General features: G+C 50.5%; 1 protein-coding gene and 1 pseudogene across 1 annotated transcript in view; both read right to left on the bottom strand.

Moving 5' to 3' along the window:
- LOC142312911 (uncharacterized) overlaps nt 1-24,707 on the bottom strand; it is a 153,819-nt gene that overhangs the window by 108,892 nt on the left and 20,220 nt on the right. The window contains 1 exon segment of the mRNA XM_075351899.1: nt 23,566-24,413. Coding sequence (XP_075208014.1) covers nt 23,566-24,413 — 848 coding nt within the window.
- Nucleotides 18,501-23,578, bottom strand: LOC142312122 (uncharacterized; annotated as a pseudogene).

Genomic DNA, 24,707 nt, shown 5'->3' with positions numbered 1-24,707 from the left:
CTGTTAAAAAGAGAACCATAAACTCCTGTCCAAAATAAACTAAAATAAATATATAAAATAATATAAATTAAAGAGAGGATCGCATAGGCAGTCTCAAATGCTCGGATATAATACTGAAGGTATCCATTGTCAGCGCCTATGTGCGTGACCACACGCCCAACAGTGCCACCTGATACACCACAATGTCCCAACAAGAAGACATAGCATAAAATTACAGGAAGGGCGCAAACGAAAGCCGCTCGTTGAGACCATGCGTGGACATGGTACCCAGGGTGAATATCCAGCGACATTCGACTTGTGCCAGTCGTTTTTTAAGGTCTCCACCCCGAATGCCCATGTGAACCTTGTCAATACCCCGAATCCTCAGACTTTTTGGGTCACAGTTGTGAGCCATCCTGAAGTGTCGGGGTATTGTTTTCAAGGTATCCGGGTCTATGGCTTCCTTAGCTGCGAGGATGTCACGCACATGTTCTCTTGTGCGTATTCTAAGCTCGCGGGAAGTCAAACCGATGTATATCAAGCCACAGCCACATGTGGCATAATAAATTACGCCAGATGTGCTGCAGGAGATGTACTCCCGGATCCGATATTCTTTCTTCCCGTCAGCTGTAGAAAAATGGGTGGCACGAATGATATTCTGACATCCCCGACAGCTACCACACGGGTAACAGCCAAGCCGTTGAGGACCACAGCCAAAAAGAGGGGGCACCGTAGCCACATAATGGCTATGCACTAAAGTGTCCCTAAGGCTTCTACCTCTCCTGGCTGTCATAAGAGGACGTGCTGGAAGATATCCCGCCAGGGAGGGCTCAGTCTGGAGAATCCCCCAATGTTTATTCAGCACCCCTCGTATTTGGTCCCATTGACGGCAGTAGGTGGAGATGAACCTGGCCACAGGTTTAGAATTTGCCACTGGAAGCTTTCTCTCCACCAATAATTGGTTTCGTTGAGAGGATCTCGCTCGCTGGTACCCTCGCTTAATAGATCTTCCACTATAGCCTCTATCGGCAAATCTCTCCCTCATGTCACATGATTCAACCTCAAACACCCGATCCGACGAGCACAGTCTGCGCAACCGCAAGAACTGGCCAGTCGGAATCGCGTTAATCGTGGACTGTGGATGTCCCGAGGATGCATGAAGAAGAGCATTCACCGAAGTAGGCTTGCGGAAGATGTTAGTGGATACCATCCCGCTGTGTTCGATTGTAATCCGGATGTCCAGAAAGTCAATGGTCCTAGGGCCAATATGATGGGTCAAATAGATGTTAAGATTGTTGGAGTTGAGTCGACGCACAAAATCCTCGAATTCAGAACCGGTTCCCCCCCAGACGACCAGCACGTCGTCTATATAGCGGAGCCAGCACTGCGCATGGGAGCTCGCCGGCACGCCATCCCCGAAAACCTCCCTCTCCCAAAAACCGAGAAAGAGGTTTGCGTAGGACGGCGCGCAGGCCGCCCCCATCGCAGTACCGCGCCGCTGGAGGAAGAACCGGTCCCGAAAAACGAAGAAATTGTGCGTCAACACAAACTCCAACAATTCCATAATTAATAAAGATAGAGACCCATCAAGACTACTGGCATCCAGAAAAAATCGCACAGCTTTAAGTCCCTCCTGGTGGCCTATACTGGAGTAGAGGGCCTCCACGTCCAATGTCGCCAGTGATACCTCCTCCTCTAAGACCAGACCCTCCAAACGCCTCAGGACGTCAGAAGTGTCTCGCACATAGGAGGGCAACGTCTCAACTAGGGGGTGCAGATAATGTTCAATGAACTTGCACGTGACGTCACATAGCCCTCCTATGCCCGAGACAATAGGACGCCCCGGGGGTACCTTGGGGTTTTTGTGGATCTTTGGGAGGAGGTAAAAAGTTGGCACCACCGGCGATCTCACTAGGAGGCCCTCATACACCTTTTTGGGAATGGTCCCCGCCTCAAAGGCACAAACCAGTATCTGCTCCAGATCATGTGTATAAGACTTCACTGGATTAGAGTGAAGAGGCGTGTAGGCCTCCCGATCTTTAAGCTACCGCCATGCCTCCCTTTCATAAAGTTCCACCGGCCAGATTACCACGTTCCCCCCCTTGTCTGCAGGTTTTATAACCACTCCCTCCAGATCTTGTATTTCTCTTAGGGCTCTCTCCTGTTTAGATGAGAGGTTGTTGGTACCACCTCTCCGGGAGAGCTCCTGGATGTCCCTGGTAACCAGGTCTCCAAAGATCTGGATCGGAGGGCACAGTGACAGAGGGGGGAACGTGGATGACCTTGGCATCACCCCATGAGGGAAGTTACCTGGTGGGTGGCCCGCAGACTCCTCCTCCAACTCCTCGAGTGCCGCCAAAGCTTCCTCTTCCATAGCTGATATAGATGGTTCTCCTGGTCCTTTCCTGGAGTGTAACTTATGCCTACTTAAGGTCAGTTCCTGCACACTCTTTTATCCGTCTCCCGACGAAGCTACACGCGAAACACGTGTTGAGACGTTGGTCCCCACGTGGCTACCCCGGTGGTGCAGTGATCTGCATAGATTTGAGGAGGTGAGTGGTGCTACTTGCATCAGGGAAAATACTTGTACATTTTGTATTTTGTTCCTATCATTTGGGCTACAGCCTCACTCTCTGGTATCAGCCACCCCTCAGTAACCTTCTAAAAAGATCCCTGCTGAGGAACTTTCCTCTTTCCTCTCTGGGACACGTGGGGTTCTTTCCCCTTCAGCACCGTTCCCTTGGTCCTTATTTATTCATGTATTTTTGTACCCAACAGCACTTTATAATAAAATATATAATATTTACATCACTTTGCTTGTATGGGCTCATTACTATAGCGAATTTTAAAGACTCCGTTCCTCTTTGTCCTCATGATAATATGAGTTGTTGCTAATGACTGTTATGGTGATTTTCCATACGCCTGCATGTCTCAAATATTGTTTCTGTGGTTTTTCACAGTTTTTTTGCAGGATCTAATGGATCTCAAGGCCCGCGAGAAAGCGTGGGAGACACAATTGGACCGAGTGTTTGAAACTGAGGGGGATGAGTTACATAACCTGAGTTCCAGGACTGTCCTGGATTGCATGGGCAGTCTTAAAACAATGCTCAATAAGAAGACGCGTTTATGGTGGAATGTGGCGTTTATGAAAAGATATGTAGAACGGGGTCTGGTACCGAGGGGGCTGAGAGTCAGGGTATTCCCTTCTTTTGTGGTCTCTGAGGAATCCTTCAAGAAGAGGTGGGAAGAGGCTGCTGCTAGTTGCTCCAACACCTTTATGAAGCTCCTCATTGAGATGAACGAGAAAAGTATTCAGGATTTAGAAATAGAGATATCTGACGCTCAGGCCCAAATATCCTCGGAACTAACCCCAGATGAATTGATAAAATTTAATGAGTCACTAGATAGGGACTTCTCCAAGTGGGAGAAGGAAATATTGAGTGTGAAGACCAAGAAATATCAGCGGGACGTCACAGATTACAGGAATGGCCAGGTCTTTAGATGGCGGGGGGCCTCCCAGAGCAAGAAGAAACATCTTGCCTCCTCTATGTCCGTCTCAGCATCATCGGTCTCCTCATTGGAGGAAGAATCAACGACAGAAAGGGCTAGGAGTATGAGACCAAATACAAGAGCAATAACAACACGTAATAAGAACACTCCAGCCCCTGGTGGTGGTCGCGGGACTCCTCTTCCGACTCAAAGGAAGGGTGGTGATACCAATTTGGAGGTGATTAATTTATCTCAGCACCGGCTTACTGCAACTCAGCTGGAGGTTCTTAAGCTGGGACTGACTTTTGTTCCGCAGTCTAATTTTAGTGTTTTCACAGTGATTAAGGACCTCCATCTTTTTCTTCGGAAGTTGGTGCTGCATAAGTTACACTCCAGGAAAGGACCAGGAGAACCATCTATATCAGCTATGGAAGAGGAAGCTTTGGCGGCACTCGAGGAGTTGGAGGAGGAGTCTGCGGGCCATCCACCAGGTAACTTCCCTCATGGGGTGATGCCAAGGTCATCCACGTTCCCCCCTCTGTCACTGTGCCCTCCGATCCAGATCTTTGGAGACCTGGTTACCAGGGACATCCAGGAGCTCTCCCGGAGAGGTGGTACCAACAACCTCTCATCTAAACAGGAGAGAGCCCTAAGAGAAATACAAGATCTGGAGGGAGTGGTTATAAAACCTGCAGACAAGGGGGGGGGAACGTGGTAATCTGGCCGGTGGAACTTTATGAAAGGGAGGCATGGCGGCAGCTTAAAGATCGGGAGGCCTACACGCCTCTTCACTCTAATCCAGTGAAGTCTTATACACATGATCTGGAGCAGATACTGGTTTGTGCCTTTGAGGCGGGGACCATTCCCAAAAAGGTGTATGAGGGCCTCCTAGTGAGATCGCCGGTGGTGCCAACTTTTTACCTCCTCCCAAAGATCCACAAAAACCCCAAGGTACCCCCGGGGCGTCCTATTGTCTCGGGCATAGGAGGGCTATGTGACGTCACGTGCAAGTTCATTGAACATTATCTGCACCCCCTAGTTGAGACGTTGCCCTCCTATGTGCGAGACACTTCTGACGTCCTGAGGCGTTTGGAGGGTCTGGTCTTAGAGGAGGAGGTATCACTGGCGACATTGGACGTGGAGGCCCTCTACTCCAGTATAGGCCACCAGGAGGGACTTAAAGCTGTGCGATTTTTTCTGGATGCCAGTAGTCTTGATGGGTCTCTATCTTTATTAATTATGGAATTGTTGGAGTTTGTGTTGACGCACAATTTCTTCGTTTTTCGGGACCGGTTCTTCCTCCAGCGGCGCGGTACTGCGATGGGGGCGGCCTGCGCGCCGTCCTACGCAAACCTCTTTCTCGGTTTTTGGGAGAGGGAGGTTTTCGGGGATGGCGTGCCGGCGAGCTCCCATGCGCAGTGCTGGCTCCGCTATATAGACGACGTGCTGGTCGTCTGGGGGGGAACCGGTTCTGAATTCGAGGATTTTGTGCGTCGACTCAACTCCAACAATCTTAACATCTATTTGACCCATCATATTGGCCCTAGGACCATTGACTTTCTGGACATCCGGATTACAATCGAACACAGCGGGATGGTATCCACTAACATCTTCCGCAAGCCTACTTCGGTGAATGCTCTTCTTCATGCATCCTCGGGACATCCACAGTCCACGATTAACGCGATTCCGACTGGCCAGTTCTTGCGGTTGCGCAGACTGTGCTCGTCGGATCGGGTGTTTGAGGTTGAATCATGTGACATGAGGGAGAGATTTGCCGATAGAGGCTATAGTGTAAGATCTATTAAGCGAGGGTACCAGCGAGCGAGATCCTCTCAACGAAACCAATTATTGGTGGAGAGAAAGCTTCCAGTGGCAAATTCTAAACCTGTGGCCAGGTTCATCTCCACCTACTGCCGTCAATGGGACCAAATACGAGGGGTGCTGAATAAACATTGGGGGATTCTCCAGACTGAGCCCTCCCTGGCGGGATATCTTCCAGCACGTCCTCTTATGACAGCCAGGAGAGGTAGAAGCCTTAGGGACACTTTAGTGCATAGCCATTATGTGGCTACGGTGCCCCCTCTTTTTGGCTGTGGTCCTCAACGGCTTGGCTGTTACCCGTGTGGTAGCTGTCGGGGATGTCAGAATATCATTCGTGCCACCCATTTTTCTACAGCTGACGGGAAGAAAGAATATCGGATCCGGGAGTACATCTCCTGCAGCACATCTGGCGTAATTTATTATGCCACATGTGGCTGTGGCTTGATATACATCGGTTTGACTTCCCGCGAGCTTAGAATACGCACAAGAGAACATGTGCGTGACATCCTCGCAGCTAAGGAAGCCATAGACCCGGATACCTTGAAAACAATACCCCGACACTTCAGGATGGCTCACAACTGTGACCCAAAAAGTCTGAGGATTCGGGGTATTGACAAGGTTCACATGGGCATTCGGGGTGGAGACCTTAAAAAACGACTGGCACAAGTCGAATGTCGCTGGATATTCACCCTGGGTACCATGTCCCCGCATGGTCTCAACGAGCGGCTTTCGTTTGCGCCCTTCCTGTAATTTTATGCTATGTCTTCTTGTTGGGACATTGTGGTGTATCAGGTGGCACTGTTGGGCGTGTGGTCACGCACATAGGCGCTGACAATGGATACCTTCAGTATTATATCCGAGCATTTGAGACTGCCTATGCGATCCTCTCTTTAATTTATATTATTTTATATATTTATTTTAGTTTATTTTGGACAGGAGTTTATGGTTCTCTTTTTAACAGTGTGTTTGTTTCTCTCTTTTTTTGTTAGTGAGTGGTACCCATATGTATCACACCTTGTGAAGCATCTAGACCCCCCCCCCCCCCCCTCTGCCATTTTCTCCCTCTTCCCCAAAAATGCCCCCACAAACACAAAAAAACCCCATTCCCCCATACCCTCCTGCCTCTATGGAGATGGAAGAACCATTCCTACGCCCACCCCCACAATGGATGGACTGCAACCATAAAGAGGACTATTTACATCTGGGATTCCGGTTCACATGATGGAGAATGAAGATATGGTGTACTGATACCATCATGTATCCAACTGGCCTTATGGACTCCTTTAGGATAAATCTTCTGTACTAATATAAATATATGTGTCATTGTAATCTTTAGAACCTGATACTTTTTCCATGATTTTTGGGTGATGATACATGTTATATAGTGTTGGGGGTCTATTTTTGGCCCGATCCCTTCTGTCCTCATATTTTTACCATATTCTTACTGAATCTGGGCTTCCCTTGTGATCTGGGATAGCCGATGGACGATTGCTTGGAATGTGCTGTCCACTTATCTTCCTCTGGAGTGGACGGTGGACCCCATTCTGTAGGGGGAGGGCCACGCTATCCATGAGGATTCATCGGCTGTTTTTGATGCTATTTCGATGCCATCACGGCGGGCACACTTACGGGGTTATGGGGTGAGTTTTTGTCTTTTCCTCTCTCTTTATGGGCGGTATTGAGAGATCCTGATCTACTCCGGTAGTGAGTGGTGGCTCTGCGTATGATGAGGGGTTGATGGGCGGAGGGAGAGGGGGGCGGGATGTGGAGACGCGTCACGGGGCGTGCCTGTTACCTGGACGTCGCCACGGCAGCGTCCTTAACAGTGGGGCCGGAACAATAATACTGACGTCACAGGAAGTTTTCTTCCGTCCGGCCCCTACTGTGGACGCTGTTCCTGGGCGGACTTCCGGGCCTCGGGGCTTCCCGTGACGCGCTCTGGGTGGATGCCTGTGATGTATTCTGGGTGCCTACTTAAGGTCAGTTCCTGCACACTCTTTTATCCGTCTCCCGACGAAGCTACACGCGAAACACGTGTTGAGACGTTGGTCCCCACGTGGCTACCCCGGTGGTGCAGTGATCTGCATAGATTTGAGGAGGTGAGTGGTGCTACTTGCATCAGGGAAAATACTTGTACATTTTGTATTTTGTTCCTATCATTTGGGCTACAGCCTCACTCTCTGGTATCAGCCACCCCTCAGTAACCTTCTAAAAAGATCCCTGCTGAGGAACTTTCCTCTTTCCTCTCTGGGACACGTGGGGTTCTTTCCCCTTCAGCACCGTTCCCTTGGTCCTTATTTATTCATGTATTTTTGTACCCAACAGCACTTTATAATAAAATATATAATATTTACATCACTTTGCTTGTATGGGCTCATTACTATAGCGAATTTTAAAGACTCCGTACCTCTTTGTCCTCAAAGTATTAACTTAGAGGGGACGAATAATGTTGCCCGCGCCCAATTTTCAGTTTATTATTTTTTATAAAAGTTTAAAATAAGCAATAAATGTCATTCAACTTCACAATTGTGTCCCACTTGTTGCTGATTCTTCACCATAACATTAACATTTTTTATCTGTATGTTTGAAGCCTGAAATGTGGGAAATATTTGAAAAATTCAAAGGGGCCGAATACTTTCGCAAGGCACTGAATAAGCCTACAAAAATTAAGAGACTATTTGAAAATATTACATGTAGATCTTTACTAAGGAAAAGTATCCCTTTATCAAAACTACAGCCTTGCAGACCAGTAAGGAACACTTGCAGGAATCAGGTTCTATATCTCTACATGATGTTTTCAGATTACTTAAACACCTGGTGGTAGATTCCCTTTAAGTAAATCATTCCCCACCTACTAAGTAAGATTATGACTTTTCCTCATGAGAGATTTTTGATATTCAAGAAGATACCATTTGTGGGTAAAGTATTTCACGCACTGTCACGAACAGCCGGGGGAGTCACTCAGATATCCTGCAGCTGTTCACTAATTTGTCACGAACACGACTACTCTCTAGCGCCCCCCTTGTCGGCAGGCCAATTTTTATACTGCAGGACAATGCATAAAATGAGGCTGCTGAGCTAATAATGCCAAATATTGGAGGTCTCACAGCAAGGGTAAATGTATACATCACCCATTCCCGCTAATGGAATATATATATACCTCGGTACCCTTAATGATAGCACTCCAATAATTCTATGCAATAATAATTACGCTGCCACCAACCAGACTTTTTTACAGGTAGCTGGGGACCCATTTCAGATAGCAGAAGGCTTTCCGGACGGGTTTGGGTTCGTATATAGAACAGAAGGAAATTAACTATTAAATTTTATATATTTAATCTGAAAATAGGCAGTGTTGAAAAAATATACAAGAATTTACAAAAGGGAACAATACAAATACAGTATAGATAGTTACATAAAAATAAAAGGTATAAACATGAAACTTACTAAACTCGTGCTATAGATGTGACGTCCGAATTTAGGGACGGAGGGGCTCCAAGAGAAGAAGATGGTAGAAAGATGGCCAGCATCACCACTTACTGATGCCCTCCAGTAGTGACTCCCCACATCAAGGAGCTAATCGCTCTTATGCCCTCATGTAACCCCCCTTTCTGTGACCTCATTTTACGGTCTCTTGTGGGCTGTGCCAAGAGTGTCACAAAGTTCTTTAATTCTAGCTTTTCACAATATCTTTGCCCCTGGGCCACACAGGTGAAAGATATTAGCGTCATGTTTTATATCTCAATTTTATATTTACATAGATACCAAACACAACGCATCTAGCATGATTTTACTGGCCAATACTAATTTGTCGTGATACCAGCGATCTCCCAGTCAAGCTAAACGGTGCGCTGGGTTCAGCGCTCCACAGGGATTCTGGCAGTATGTTTTTCATTTTTCTAGCATTAACGGGCCACGCAAATATCTGTATTAGGAGTTTGCCCTCTAACAGAACAAAGGATTGTCAAGGATTGTCTTTTCTGTGCATCTTTTGGCTGTAGCTCTACCATCCCTGAGTCGTAAATTCCTAAACTTTCAGGCCAATCAGATAATTGTCATGGCGATCTGTGGCTGATTGTTGGGAGGGGGGTAAGGACCCTTCAAGAGTTTTACATGACACCTCCCCCTTTTTGAGGTAGCATGGGAGATTGATTTGCCGATCGTCTCCTAAGCCTACCTCACTGGCATCCCCCTGCCGGGACAGCCCGTCAGCGTTGCCATGCTCAACACCCTTCTTGTGTTGAATGGTAAAATCATACTGCTATAGTGCCAAGCTCCACCGCAGTAGCTTACCATTGTCGCCAGCAACCCGGTGTAGCCAGCTGAGAGGGTTGTGGTCTGTTACTATGGTGAAGCTGCATCCGTATAGGTAGGGCTGCAGCTTCAGCAGGGCCCACACTATAGCGAGGCACTCCTCCACAGTGGCGTAGGCCACTTCCCGGGGTAAGAGCTTGCGGCTGAGAAACACCACCGGATGCTCTTCTCCCTCCCCATTTACCTGGCTGAGTACTGCACCCATGCGAAATGCACTGGCATCTACCGTGTTTTTCCAAAAATAAGACACTGTCTTATATTTTTTTTTTTCCCAAAAAAAGCACTAGGGCTTATTTTTGGAGGAGGTCTTATTCTTGGAGAAACACGGTTGGGGGTAAGTTTACCCCCCAAAAAAGCATACCCCCCCACTTCCCAGGAGACTCATACTCACCAGACCAGGACGTCTGTGTGGTTCCAAGGTCCTCCTGTGATCTCCGGTCGGTGCTGCATGCTGTTCTCCCTTGCTGCTAGCTGACACACACAGCAGATCACTCACACAGCAGATCACTCACACACACACACAGCAGATCACACACACACAGCAGATCGCAGATATACACAGCAGATCACACAGCAGATCGCAGGCACACACAGCCATCACAGATACACACATCCGATCACAGGCACACACAGCCGATCACAGATACACATAGCCGATCGCAGGCACACACACACAGCAGATCGCAGATATACACAGCAGATCACACACAGCAGATCACAGGCACACACAGCCATCACAGATAAACACATCCGATCGCAGGCACACACAGCCGATCACAGATACACACATCCGATTGCAGGCACACACAGCCGATCACAGATACACACATCCGATCACAGGCACAGACAGCCATCACAGATAAACACATCCGATCGCAGGCACACACAGCCGATCACAGATACACACATCCGATTGCAGGCACACACAGCCGATCACAGATACACACATCCGATCACAGGCACACACAGCCGATCACAGATACACACATCCAATCACAGGCACACACATCCGATCACAGATGCACACAGCCGAACGCAGACACACACAGCCGATCGCACAAAAACAGCCGATCGCAGACACACACACAGCCGATTGCAGACACACACAGCAGATCACACACACACATCACATCACATCCAGCACTTACGGCAGTAGGGAATGAGAGCAAGTCACGTGTCCGACCGCAGGTCCTGTTCGTTGCGCTCCACCGCACTGCCTCTCAGGATTCTGCCGGCGAGAAGAGATCGGTGTTGCTGGATGAGGTGAGCGTGTATGCGATCCGATGTGTGTGCGATCCGACGTTTGTGTGTGTGTGTGATTTGATGTTTGCGTGTGATCTGATGTTTGTGTGTGCGATCTGCTTATGTGTGCTGTCACAAACCACCGGGGGGGTCACTCAGAAATCCCCCGCGCTGGCTACCAGTACGTCACAATCGGGGGGTAACAAGTGGGGGTCACCCCTACTTTATACCTCCCGACCGACAGACAGAGCACGTGACGCGCTCTCTAGCGCCCCTCTTATAGTCAGGCCAATTATGGAATTGCCCGACAATAAGCAAGGAGGCCGCTATACTACTTATGCCGATTATTGAAGGGTCCCCGGTGAGAGTAGGGTATATATTCCCCCGACCTCCGCGGGCGGAATATATAAAACCTCCCTGAATCTCACTGGCCTCCCCACAATAATCCTTGGCACAATTCGCTGCCACCAACCGATTTACGGTAACTATTAGCCGAACACACAGACGTGGGATTCTAGATCGAGATAACAGAACAGCCCAAGATTAATTATATAATTTAATCAGCCTAAAGCACACTAGAAACTACAATATATACAATAGGGAATCTACAGAATATACATATGTCAGAGTACAGTTACAGATAAAGCATGGGTTACAAACAGGTATACAATTACATCAGTTACCTTGTGTGTCTGGCCACAGGGGGGCGCTGTAGACCAGGTTTCTAGGAACTCCCACAGATGTTTCCTACACGTGCCCCCAGCGAGAAGAACCTTGGAAAATGGCCGAAGTAGGGTTATCAACCTGGGCAGATCCAGGTCCCCTCCTACCTTAGTGACCTCACAGGGAAGCACTGCCACTCCCCCTGCATGGATCAGAATTATCCAGCAAAGGGGATATTGGCCATAACTTTGCCTGGGAGCGTCGTAGGCGGACGCCAATGCTCTCATTGTGACAGTTATGAATTTAGCTACAGAACGAGGGGACTCATGACCTGTCTACGAGTTCCCATATGGCTGATATCACGCCTGGGGTATTTCCCAAGCTCCCCCTTCCATAAAAAAGGTGTGCCAGCATCGTCCGCCTGCGCAAACACCATTTTTATGGTTGCCATATTTATCGGAGATATGGCTTGCGAGATATGAACCATTTTTTACTGGAGTCGTTCTGTCTGGCTACTTCCAAGCCTTGCTAATGAGATACAACTCTTGTTACAGGGTGACGGCAGGGAGCCATCCTGTGTCCATTGTCCGCACATCATCTCATCTCCATATCAGAGGAGATGGCTGTTGGAGGTGTAAGTGGGATGTGACACCTTCACAGATGCTGGACATTTGAGCACAAGAAGGGAGGGGGGCACTGCCAGGGAGTGATGAGAGCAATTATGACTTCTAGTCATAATTCCTCTTCATATCCCAGGATTTACCTCACACCTCCCCCCTTTTGAGGGCGCTAGGGGGCAGCACACTCCGGTGTTCCCCCGTGCGCCCGTCCGCGACCTCTCCTTGTCGGGACAGCCCGTCTGCGTTACCGTGGTCACGGCCCCTTTTGTGGCGAATGGTGAAGTCGTATTGCTGGAGCGCAAGGCTCCATCGCAACAATCGCCCATTCGTCCCAGAGACGGTGTGCAACCAGCTGAGGGGATTGTGGTCCGTCTCCACGATGAAGTGGCGCCCGTATAGATAGGGTTGCAGACGCTGCAGGGCCCACACTATGGCCAGGCACTCCTTCTCCATTGTAGAATAGGCCACTTCCCTTGGTAACAGCTTCCTGCTCAGGTACAAGACTGGGTGCTCTTGGCTCGCAGAGTCCACCTGGCTGAGCACCGCACCGAGGCCGAAGTCACTGGCGTCGGTCTGTACTACAAACGGCCGCGTGAAGTCGGCTGCCTGTAGCACGGGCGGGCTGGACAGGGCGTCCTTTAGGGCCCGGAAGGCTGTCTCGCAGTCCACTGTCCAATCGACTGCAGAGGGCAGCTTCTTCTTGGTGAGGTCCGTCAAGGGCTTTGCCAGGCTACTATAGCATGGAACAAACCTCCTATAGTACCCAGCGGTCCCCAAGAAGGACATCACCTGCTTCTTGGTCCTGGGGGTGGGCCAGGATGCGATGGCCTCCACTTTCTCAGGCTCGGGCTTCAGCGTTCCCCCACCTACCCGGTGACCGAGGTACTGGACCTCGCTCATGGCCAGCTGACACTTTCCCGGCTTGATGGTCAAACCTGCCCGGTGGATCCGCCTGAGCACCTGTGCTAGATGCTCTAGGTGGTCCTCCCAGGTGGGACTGAAGACGGCAATGTCATCTAGGTACGCGGCCGCGTACCCTTCAAGTCCCTTGAGCAGGGTGTTGACCATCCGCTGGAAAGTGGCAGGGGCATTCCTCATCCCGAATGGCATCACCGTGGACTCGTACAGTCCAAATGGGGTAATAAAGGCAGAGCGTTCCCTGGCCTTGCGAGTCAGGGGGATCTGCCAATATCCCCGGCTCAGATCCATGATGGTCAGGTACTGAGCCCCGGCCAACTGATCGAGCAGGTCATCGATGCGTGGCATTGGGTACGCATCGGCGACCGTGACCGCATTGAGCCCCCTGTAGTCCACGCAGAACCGAGTGGTTCGGTCCTTCTTAGGGACGAGGACTACAGGCGAGGCCCAAGCGCTGTTGGATGCCTGGATCACCCCCAGCTCCAGCATCTCGTCAATCTCCTGGCGCATGTGTTGCTGCACCTCCAGGGAGACCCGATATGCTGAACGCCGGATCGGGGGATGATCCCCAGTGTCCACGTGATGGACAGCCAAGTCAGTCCTTCCGGGCTGGTTGGTAAACAACCCCCGGAAGGGGAGGAGGGTGGCCCACAGCTGGGACCGTTGGTCCTCCAAGAGCTGGTGGCCAACCTCCACATCCTCAATGGATCCGCCTGCCCTAACCTGGGCTAGCATATCCAAGAGGGTTTCCGCTTCTCCCTCCTCGGGCAGGTTGCACACGGGGAGCGCACATGCCTCCCGCTCATGATGTGCCTTCATCATGTTCACATGGAAGGGCTTCCGCCTTCCACGGGCAGGGTCCAGGGTGACCAGGTACGTCACAGGGTTGAGCTGCTGGTACACGAGGTATGGGCCTTCCCAGGCTGCCTGAAGCTTGTCCTGTGGTACGGGGACCAGTACCCACACCTTTTGACCCACTTGGTAGGTCCTCTCACAAGCGTTCTGGTCGTACCAACGCTTCTGATCGGCCTGGGCTTGAGCCATATTGTCGTGTACCAGTTGCGTCAAGGCCTGCATTTTGTCCCGGAAGCGCATGACATACTCGATAACCGACACTCCAGGGGTGGCCAAATCCCCTTCCCAAGCCTCTTTCACCAGAGCCAGGGGGCCCCGCACACGTCGCCCGTACAGGAGCTCAAACGGTGAGAATCCTGTTGAGGCCTGTGGAACCTCCCGGTAAGCAAATAACAGGTGTGGGAGATACCGCTCCCAGTCACGCCCATGGGAGTCGACCAACATCTTAAGCATCTGCTTTAAGGTGCCATTGAACCGCTCGCACAGGCCATTAGTCTGTGGATGGTACGGGCTGGCCACCAGATGTCGCACCTGGACTTGCTTACAGAGGGTCTCCATCAGCTGGGACATGAATTGGGTCCCCCGGTCGGTGAGCATTTCCTGGGGAAAACCCACTCGGGAGAAAATCTCCAGCAATGCGGTGGCCACCTTGTCAGCCCGAATGGACGACAAGGCCACTGCTTCTGGGTACCGAGTGGCATAGTCCACTACCGTCAGTATGAAGCGTTTCCCGGAGCTGCTGGGGATGGCCAGCGGGCCGACCAGATCCACAGCCACCCTCCTGAAAGGCTCATCGATGATTGGCAGAGATACCAGTGGGGCTTTGGGGCGTGGCCCCGCCTTCCCCACTCTCTGACAGGTTTCACACGAACGGCAGTAGGCAGCCACATCGGCCCCCATTTTTGGCCAGTAGAAATGCTGGTTTAACCTGGCCTTGGTCTTAGCGATCCCTAGGTGTCCGGCCATCGGAATCTCATGTGCGATCCGCAACAACTCCGTCCGGAACGGATAGGGTACCACCAACTGTCGGTCCCTGGGCCACGCCTCCGGTGAACCCTGCTGGACCGTGGCCCGGTACAGCCGTCCTTGGTCCCAGACCACTCGCTCCGGGTCCGAGTCCGAGGGAGGCTGTGCCGCCTGCTCCTTTAGAGCTTTCAGGCTGTCGTCAGCTTCTAACGCTGCCTGAAACTCCTGACTAGATGTGGCCAGAATCGACGAGACTGTCACATCTTCAGTCAGTACCCCGGGACCTGTGTCCTGGCCTCCACCTGACTCGGCTGCCACTTGGTCAGAAGGGGAAGAGCTATCGGACCTCCGGGAGGCCCCTTGGCTTCCAGCACTCCCACTGCGGGTGACAGCGGCCACAGCCGCTGCGACCGTGGGTCGTGCCTGCTCCTCCTCCGTTCCTGACCAAGTCGCCGGCTCAGGCAGACCTACCTGGCTTCCTGACACCCCGGTTGTGGGGGAACCCTGCACCGAGATCTTACCTGGGAGCACTTCCGCTCCTGGACCGGCCCCAATCTCACCTGCCTGTTCCCCCCCTGCAGCAACAGAACCCCGCTGTGAAATCTCTGGGGACCCCACATTTGCTGTGGTAGCCCCCACCCCACACACTGGTCCTCCCCCTGCAGCACCCTGCTCTCTGCTTATCCCTGCAGAGGGCAACAGATCCCAGCTCACAGGCTGATTACTTGTAGAGGCATTGTCACACCTTTCTCTGACCCCCTCCCCTGTCACAGCTGCAGCTGTGTGTGTGTCTATGGTGTCTGTGCAAGCAGAAATATCAGAGTTCACTCCCTCCTCCCTTACATCATTCATAGATAACACATTAACATTGTCCGGAGGCACGTCAGCACTGGCTGAAGGTTCAGCCTTTGGGGCGGGGCCAAACTGGGAGGTTATTTGCCCCAAATCTGTCCCAAGTAGCACGTTTGCAGGGATCCGATCAGTTACCCCCACCTCTCTCACCCCTCGCCCCGCGCCCCAGTCCACATAAATGTCAGCAACAGGCAGCGCCGGGTCAATGCCTCCAATCCCGGAGACAGCGAGGGTTTTTCCAGGGATCAAGTCTTGGGGGGACACCATCTCAGGCCGCACCAGAGTCACCTCCGAGGCGCTGTCTCGCAGTCCTATGGTCACAGACCGGCCGACGGTGACAGGTTGGAAGCTGTCCAGGGACCTACCACCACCCCCACCCACACAATACACCTTGGGCGGCCCTTGGGACGGGGACGGAGCCGGGGCCTTGGGACGCTGAGGGCACATGGCCTTGAAGTGTCCAGGTAGGTTGCACTGGTGGCACCGTCTTGGTTCTGCCACGGGCCTGGAGAGGGGAGTTGAGGGGGACACCCCCTGCAGTCTAGGGGCAGGTGGGGCAGTCGCAGAATTCATCTTACCCCCTCTCCAGGTGCTGCTGGTGGCCGCTCTCCTGGCCTCAGGGGCCCGGTTGTTGGTGTAGTCATCGGCCAGGGCAGCTGTAGCCGTGGATCCCTTTGGCTTCTGGTCTCGGATGAACTGGCGGAGATCCTCAGGGCAGTTCCACAAGAGTTGCTCCGTGATGAACAAGTCCAGGATCTCCGGTCCGGTGGAAAGCTGCAGGCCTTGGGTCCAGTGGTCGGCAGCTCGGGCAAGTGCCCGCCGGTGGTCAGCCCAGGAGTCCTTTGGTCCCTTCTGCAGCGTCCGGAACTTCTTGCGGTAGGACTCCGGGGTGAGGTTGTACTGTTGGATCAGGGCCCGCTTGATGGTGTCGTAGCCCTGATCCGCCTCAGCAGGCAAGTCCCCAAGGATATCCAGGGCCTTACCCCTTAAACGGGGGGTCAGGTATTTGGCCCACTGGTCCTTGTTCAGATGATGCTGCAAGCAAGTCCGTTCAAAAGCAGTCAAGAAAGAGTCCAAGTCTCCATCCTTCTCCAGCACTGGGAAGTCCTCAACACGGACCTTTGGAAGTTTGGTGTCTGGAAGGTCACGGGTGGCTGATGAGGGCCGGAGCTGAGCTAGCTGCAGCTGGTAGTTACGCTCTGCCTGGCGCTCTTCACGCGCTGCTTGCCGCTCACGCTCGGCCATGAGTTCCTTGTAGCCCTCCCGGTCTCCAGCCTGGCGTAGGGCCATAGCCATTTGAAGAAGGCTATCCGAGCCTCCCAGGCTCGGTGGAATGGCACGTGGTGATCTGCGGCCCGCTGCGGAGCCTGGTGATTCACTGTCCATGGCAGAGCGGAGGGCTGGCATCTGGCTCGTTGAGGACCCTTGGGCGAGCTGCTCCTCATCTTGTCCAGCAGTGCCCGGTTGTGCAATGTCCTCTGCAGAGCTGTTTTCTGGCGTCGAGCTCCTGGAGGACTCGTGGGCAACCTCCTCATTACTGTCCACAGCACCGTCCTCCCTCTCTTCGGCTCCTGCTTTAGCATTGGCCAGTTGCATAGCTCTGCTCCTGGTGCCATCAGCCATTCTTGCAGACCTTTGGTCACTGACACAGAACTGACACCTGATGCCTCCACACACCTTACAGTATCTGCACTCTGACACTCTAGTGTTGAGCTGGTCTGAAGACCCCAGCAGCCACAGCTGCTGCAGGCAGTCTTTAGTGTCTGGGAGTATGGGTCTCACACTCACACACACTATTATCTCGATCCCACCGCTATGCCACCAATATGTCACAAACCACCGGGGGGGTCACTCAGAAATCCCCCGCGCTGGCTACCAGTACGTCACAATCGGGGGGTAACAAGTGGGGGTCACCCCTACTTTATACCTCCCGACCGACAGACAGAGCACGTGACGCGCTCTCTAGCGCCCCTCTTATAGTCAGGCCAATTATGGAATTGCCCGACAATAAGCAAGGAGGCCGCTATACTACTTATGCCGATTATTGAAGGGTCCCCGGTGAGAGTAGGGTATATATTCCCCCGACCTCCGCGGGCGGAATATATAAAACCTCCCTGAATCTCACTGGCCTCCCCACAATAATCCTTGGCACAATTCGCTGCCACCAACCGATTTACGGTAACTATTAGCCGAACACACAGACGTGGGATTCTAGATCGAGATAACAGAACAGCCCAAGATTAATTATATAATTTAATCAGCCTAAAGCACACTAGAAACTACAATATATACAATAGGGAATCTACAGAATATACATATGTCAGAGTACAGTTACAGATAAAGCATGGGTTACAAACAGGTATACAATTACATCAGTTACCTTGTGTGTCTGGCCACAGGGGGGCGCTGTAGACCAGGTTTCTAGGAACTCCCACAGATGTTTCCTACACGTGCCCCCAGCGAGAAGAACCTTGGAAAATGGCCGAAGTAGGGTTATCAACCTGGGCAGATCCAGGTCCCCTCCTACCTTAGTGACCTCACAGGGAAGCACTGCCACTCCCCCTGCATGGATCAGAATTATCCAGCAAAGGGGATATTGGCCATAACTTTGCCTGGGAGCGTCGTAGGCGGACGCCAATGCTCTCATTGTGACAGTTATGAATTTAGCTACAGAACGAGGGGACTCATGACCTGTCTACGAGTTCCCATATGGCTGATATCACGCCTGGGGTATTTCCCAAGCTCCCCCTTCCATAAAAAAGGTGTGCCAGCATCGTCCGCCTGCGCAAACACCATTTTTATGGTTGCCATATTTATCGGAGATATGGCTTGCGAGATATGAACCATTTTTTACTGGAGTCGTTCTGTCTGGCTACTTCCTAGCCTTGCTAATGAGATACAACTCTTGTTACAGGGTGACGGCAGGGAGCCATCCTGTGTCCATTGTCCGCACATCATCTCATCTCCATATCAGAGGAGATGGCTGTTGGAGGTGTAAGTGGGATGTGACACCTTCACAGATGCTGGACATTTGAGCACAAGAAGGGAGGGGGGCACTGCCAGGGAGTGATGAGAGCAATTATGACTTCTAGTCATAATTCCTCTTCATATCCCAGGATTTACCTCACATGTGCGATCTGACTGTGTGTGGGATCCAATGTTTGTGTGTGAGATCTGGTGTGTGTGTGTGTGAGATCTGATTTGTGTCTGTGTGTGTGTGTATGAGAGCTGATGTGTGCGGGTGTGTGATCACTGCAGGTCCTGCGGCTCAGTGTCGGGTGAGTGTAATTGCCGGGTGCTGCTGTGTATAATGAAGTGTCCTGCAGTATCTGTAACTTTTGTAGCTGCACAGACACTTCATTATTGATCCGGGACTAGGGCTTATTTTCGGGGGAGGGCTTATAGTTAAGCCTTTCTCCGAAAATGCTGAAAATCCCTGCTAGGGCTTATTTTTGGGGGAGGTCTTATTTTTGGAAAAACACGGTATCTGAACTATGAACCGTCGGGTGAATTCTGGGGCTTGTAGGATTGGGGAACTGGCGAGGGCAGCTGTCAATGCTCGGAAGGAGCGCACATAGTCATCTGTCCAGGTGACTACTTGCAGTAGCTTCTTTTTGGTGAGGTCCGTCAATGGCTTAGCAAGAGCACTATAGTTAGGAACGAACTTCCTATAGTACCCTGCTGTACCCAAGAAGGACATCACCTGCTTCTTTGACTTGGGGGTAGGCCAGGAGGTGATGACATCAACCTTCCCTGGCTCTGGTTTCAGGGTCCTGCCTTGCTGACATGGGCTGGGTACGTCTGTCCCATCCCTCAGACAGTGGATCCAACTTTCCCATCATCCGGACAGGCGATGTGTACAACTTTCCCATCATACCGAGCAGGCTAGGGAAAAATCCTCCTCACTACCTTGGCATGTTTTGGGTTCTGCTTCACCATCACAGTGACAAGTAGGGAGCACAACTTTCCTATCTCCCTGGTAGGTTAGGGGGGCTGCCTGCCCCTCCACCTGACAGGCAGTGAACACCATCCTCTCATCTTCCATACTCTCATCCTCCATACAGGCGATGGGCACAGCTTTCCCATCATCCTGACCGGCTGTGAGAGACACTTCCACACTACCATGACAGGTTATGGGGTCTGCTTTCCCATCACCCTGACAGGTAGTGAACACAACTTTCCCATCGTCTGGACAGGTCATGGATCTGACTGTCCCATCACCCTGTCCAGCCGGGGAAAACATTTTCCTCTCATCATATCTTACCACAGAATCAGTGCTAATCATGGAGCAGCTACCACCGGTCATGTCACAGTCCATCGTGACACTGACAAGCTGCACACAGCCACCTTCCTCATGGGTGCCGTGCCTGTCTCCATCTCCCTTAGCAGCGATTCTTACAGCTGTGAGGGGATCGTCAGCCACATCACCCTGTAGCATGACATGGCTGAGTTCTCCTATACCATGAGACGCATCACTCTGTGATACCTCAGGGTCCGCGCTATTTATGGGGCAGCTACCACCGGCCATGTCACAGTCTGTCGTGACACTGAAAAGCTGCATGTGACCACCTTCCTCATGGTCCCCCATGCCTGCCTCCATCTACCTTAGCGCAGACACTCACTGCCTTGGGGAAATCCTCAGCAGCGTCACCATGCAGTGTGACATGGTTGAGGTTCCCCGCACAGTCATCCACTTTATTTTCATGCACAACATTAATAATCACCTTCTGATCATCAATATTCTGGTCACATGACTTAACATTTGCATCACATAACTTATCATCGACGCGTGCATCACAGGACTTATTAACAACATTTGCATCACATGACTTATCAGATTGGGGAAGGTTGTCATCGACATATTGTGCCACCAACCGCCCCAAATCAGTCCCCAATAAAACATTTGCTGGAAGGTCTCGGGACACCCCCACATCTTTCCATCCCCTCCCAGCACCCCAGTCCAGGAAAACCCAGTCCATTGGGAAAGATTGGCGAACACCCCCAACCCCAGTGACAGTCAGGGTCTTCCCCGGGATACGTTCACTAGGCAACACGAATTCAGGGCGGATGAGAGTTCGTTCTGCACCAGTATCCTTCAGCCCCTCAGTGATGGTGTCGCCAACGGTAACGGGCTGCCAGTTCTCACGGGCTCGACCACCCGTCTCAACCACAAACAGGACATTGGCACTAGGCCCTCGGGCCTCAGGTGTGGAGCTCCTCTTCTGCCTCTCTGGACAAGCAGAGCTGAGGTGTCCAGGCTGGTTGCAGGAAAAACACCTGCGAGTGTCAGAGGTGGGCCGGGCACTGGTGGATGGCACAGGACCTACGGGAGGCCGGCTGGTAGGCGCAGGGGGGTTGGTAGTTGTCATCTTACTCCCTTTCCAGCTGGTGGAGGGTGGCTTCCGCACCCCCGATGCACGGTTGGCCTCATAGGTGTCAGCAATCTGTGCTGCTGTATTCGCATCCTTTGGTTCCCAGTCCATCACGAACTGTCGCACGTCCGCAAGACAAAAGTGTAGGAATTGGTCTTTTACCATCAGGTCTGTTATTTGCTCAGCAGTGGTGGCGGACAGTCCTTGGGCCCATTGGTTAAAGTTGGTCCGGAGCCCATCCACAACGTCTCTGTTGCTGTTGTGTGGTCCATGCTGGAGGGTCCAGAACTTTTTGCGGTACATCTCTGGAGTTAGCTGATACTTCCGTATTAGGGCCTGCTTTATGGCCTGATAGTCTCCACTTTGCTCTTGAGGGAGACTGGCAAATGCATCCAGGGCCTTGCCTCGCAGCCCTGGGGTTAAGTATCGTGCCCATTGTTCTGGGGGCAACTGGTACTGCAAGCAAGTCTTTTCAAATCCCCTTAGAAAGGTGTCTAAGTCCCCGTCCTTTTCAATCACAGGAAAGTGCTCCGGTCATGGCTTAAAACTGTTGGCATTATTGGACTCACAGTTCAGTGAGGAAGAGGTCTGTTGCCGGGCTTGGAGGACCTTCAATTCATGGTCTCTCTGGGCCTGACGCTTTCGCTCGGCTCTCTCAGCCTATCGCTCGGCCTCTCGCTCGGCTTTCTCAACCTGGGCCTGGCGCTCGGCTCTCTCAGCCTCTCGCTCGGCTCTCTCAGCCTGTGCCTGGCGCTCAGCTCTTTCCTGATATTGCTGAATGAGCTTCACCCGTCCCTCCCGGTCATCTGCAGCGAGTTGCTGTATGGCCATCTGCAGGTAGGAGTCCATGCTGCCGCGGTCGCTGCTCTGGCTTGAAGCTGCCGAAGAGGCCCTGGCCGCAGTATCATCCAGGGCTTGGCTTGTCTCCCCGTCATCAGCACTGGGGCAGCGGACTTGCTTTGCGTCCCATTGTAACAGTTCTTTAATGAGGTCTGGCTTGTTTTTGCCATTGACATCAATCTCTCTGGTCGTGCAGATGGCAATCAGAGTCTCCTTCGTCAGCTGGCTGTACCAGGCTTCGGTCAATGCAGCCATAATTGCCAAATAAAAGATAGGATAGAAAAACAAGAGAGAAGGGAGGGGGTAACTGCTACAAGTACAGTATTGTTCCAGGTATATTTAAACACTGAGTTCGATCCTCAAAATTTTTGCAAGTTTTTAGTGAAAGGGATGATTGCTCAAACCAGATCACTAATACTCTATATCCCACCGCTTGCCACCAATTTGTCACGAACAGCCGGGGGAGTCACTCAGATATCCCGCAGCTGTTCACTAATTTGCCACGAACACGACAACTCTCTAGTGCCCCCCTTGTCGGCAGGCCAGTTTTGGTACTGCAGGACAATGCATAAAATGAGGCTGCTGAGCTAATAATGCCAAATATTGGAGATCTCACAGCAAGGGTACATGTATATATCACCGATTCCCGCTAATGGAATAAATATATATAATATATACCCCTCGGTACCCTTAATGATAGCACTCCAATAATTCTATGCAATAATAATTACGCTGCCACCACCCAGACTTTGTACAGGTAGCTGGTGACCTGTTTCAGATAGCAGAAGGCTTTTCGGACAGGTTTGGGTTCGTATATAGAACAGAAGGAAACAAACTATTAAATTTTATATATATAATCCGAAAATAGGCAGTGTTGAAAAAATATACAAGAATTTACAAAAGGGAACAATACAAATACAGTATAGACAGTTACATAAAAATAAAAGGTATAAACATGAAACTTACTAAACTTGTGCCATAGATGTGACGTCTGAATTTAGGGAGGGAGGGGCTCCAAGAGAAGATGGTAGAAAGACGGCCAGCATCACCACTTACTGATGCCCTCCAGTAGTGACTCCCCCCATCAAGGAGCTAATCGCTCTTATGCCCTCAGGTAACCCCCCTGTCTGTGACTCATTTTACAGTCTCTTGTGGGCTGTGCCAAGAATGTCACAAAGTTCTTTAATTCTAGCTTTTCACATAGCTTTGCCCCTGGGCCACACAGGTGAAAGATATTAGCGTCATATTTTATATCTCGATTTTATATTTACATAGATACCAAACAAAACGCATCTAGCATGATTTTACTGGCCAATACTAATTTGTTGTGATACCAGCGATCTCCCAGTCAAGCTAAACGGTGCGCTGGGTTCAGCGCTCCACAGGGATTCTGGCAGTATGTTTTTCATTTTTCTAGCATTAACGGGCCATTTAAAAATCTGTATTAGGAGTTTTCCCTCCAATAGAACAAAGGATTGTCAAGGATTGTCTTTTCTGTGCATCTTTTGGCTGTAGCTCTACCATCCCCGAGTCGTAAATGCCTAAACTTTCAGGCCAATCAGATAATCGTCATGGCGATCTGTGGCTGAAGGTGCGGAGGGGGGTAAGGACCCTTCAAGAGTTTTACATGATACGCACTGTGAACACGAATAGGACTTCTACCCTGAATGAGCTCTCTGGTATGTAATAAGATGTGATTTACATGGAAAACATTTTCCACATTCTAAACATGAATATTCCTTCTCCTCTGTGTGAATTTTCCGATGTCTAACAAGACTTTGTTTATGAGACCAACATTTCCCACATTCTGGACATGAATATGGCTTCTCCTCTGTGTGAATTCTCTGGTGTTTAACAAGATGTGATTTCTGATTAAATAATTTCCCACATTCGGAACATAAATACGGCTTCTCCCCTGTGTGAGTCCTCTGATGTCTTACAAGATTTGTATTATCTCCATAACATTTCCCACATTCTGAACATGAATACGGCTTCTTCCCTGTGTGACGTTTCTTGTGTTTAACGAAGTTTGATTGATCAGCATAACATTTCCCACAGTCAAAACATGAATATGGCTTCTCCCCTGTGTGAACTCTCTCATGAGTAATAAGCTGTGATTTCCGGTTGAAATATTTCCCACACTCTGAACAACAAAATCTTTTCTCCTCTGTGTGCCATTTTTCATGTGTAACAAAAGATGTTTTAAAGGGAAAACTTCGATATTGTGATCTTGAAAATGGCGCTGTAAGAGCAGTTTGATTTTTAATGACTCTTTCGTGACTTTTATTCTTTTTAACAGTCTGTGATAAATCAGAAGATAGGACCTGTTTAAAAGGATCAGATGATAGAACTTTGCTGTGAAGGGATGATGGAATATCTGGAATAATGGAATACACTTCAGTTATAACTTGTGTGATATCAAGGTCATCTGATTTAAAAATTGCAGCTATCGGTTGTCTCCCTGATCTCCTGTCACAGTCACCTGCTAGGAATAAAAATTATTATGTTTTAATAAAATGCACTTAAAAATCATATTTTTTAAAACATTCCTAAAATATCCAAAGAAATTGTAAGACAAAAACAGCTCAATAACTAACAATAGACCTCAGAGCAGGAACCAGTAGAGCATGATGGTCGACCATATGTTTATTCTGGCCCAAAAATATTGGAATAAGCCACTAAAAATGTTATGTAGGCCAAAATAATACCAATAAAACTGTATACTCCTCTTGCATAAATAAAACAGCCTCTTCTTACGTCCGTCAAAGCAATACAT

Source organism: Anomaloglossus baeobatrachus, chromosome 5 (assembly GCF_048569485.1).
Source record: "Anomaloglossus baeobatrachus isolate aAnoBae1 chromosome 5, aAnoBae1.hap1, whole genome shotgun sequence".
NCBI lineage: Eukaryota > Metazoa > Chordata > Amphibia > Anura > Aromobatidae > Anomaloglossus > Anomaloglossus baeobatrachus.
This window is presented reverse-complemented; position numbering and strand designations above follow the sequence as displayed.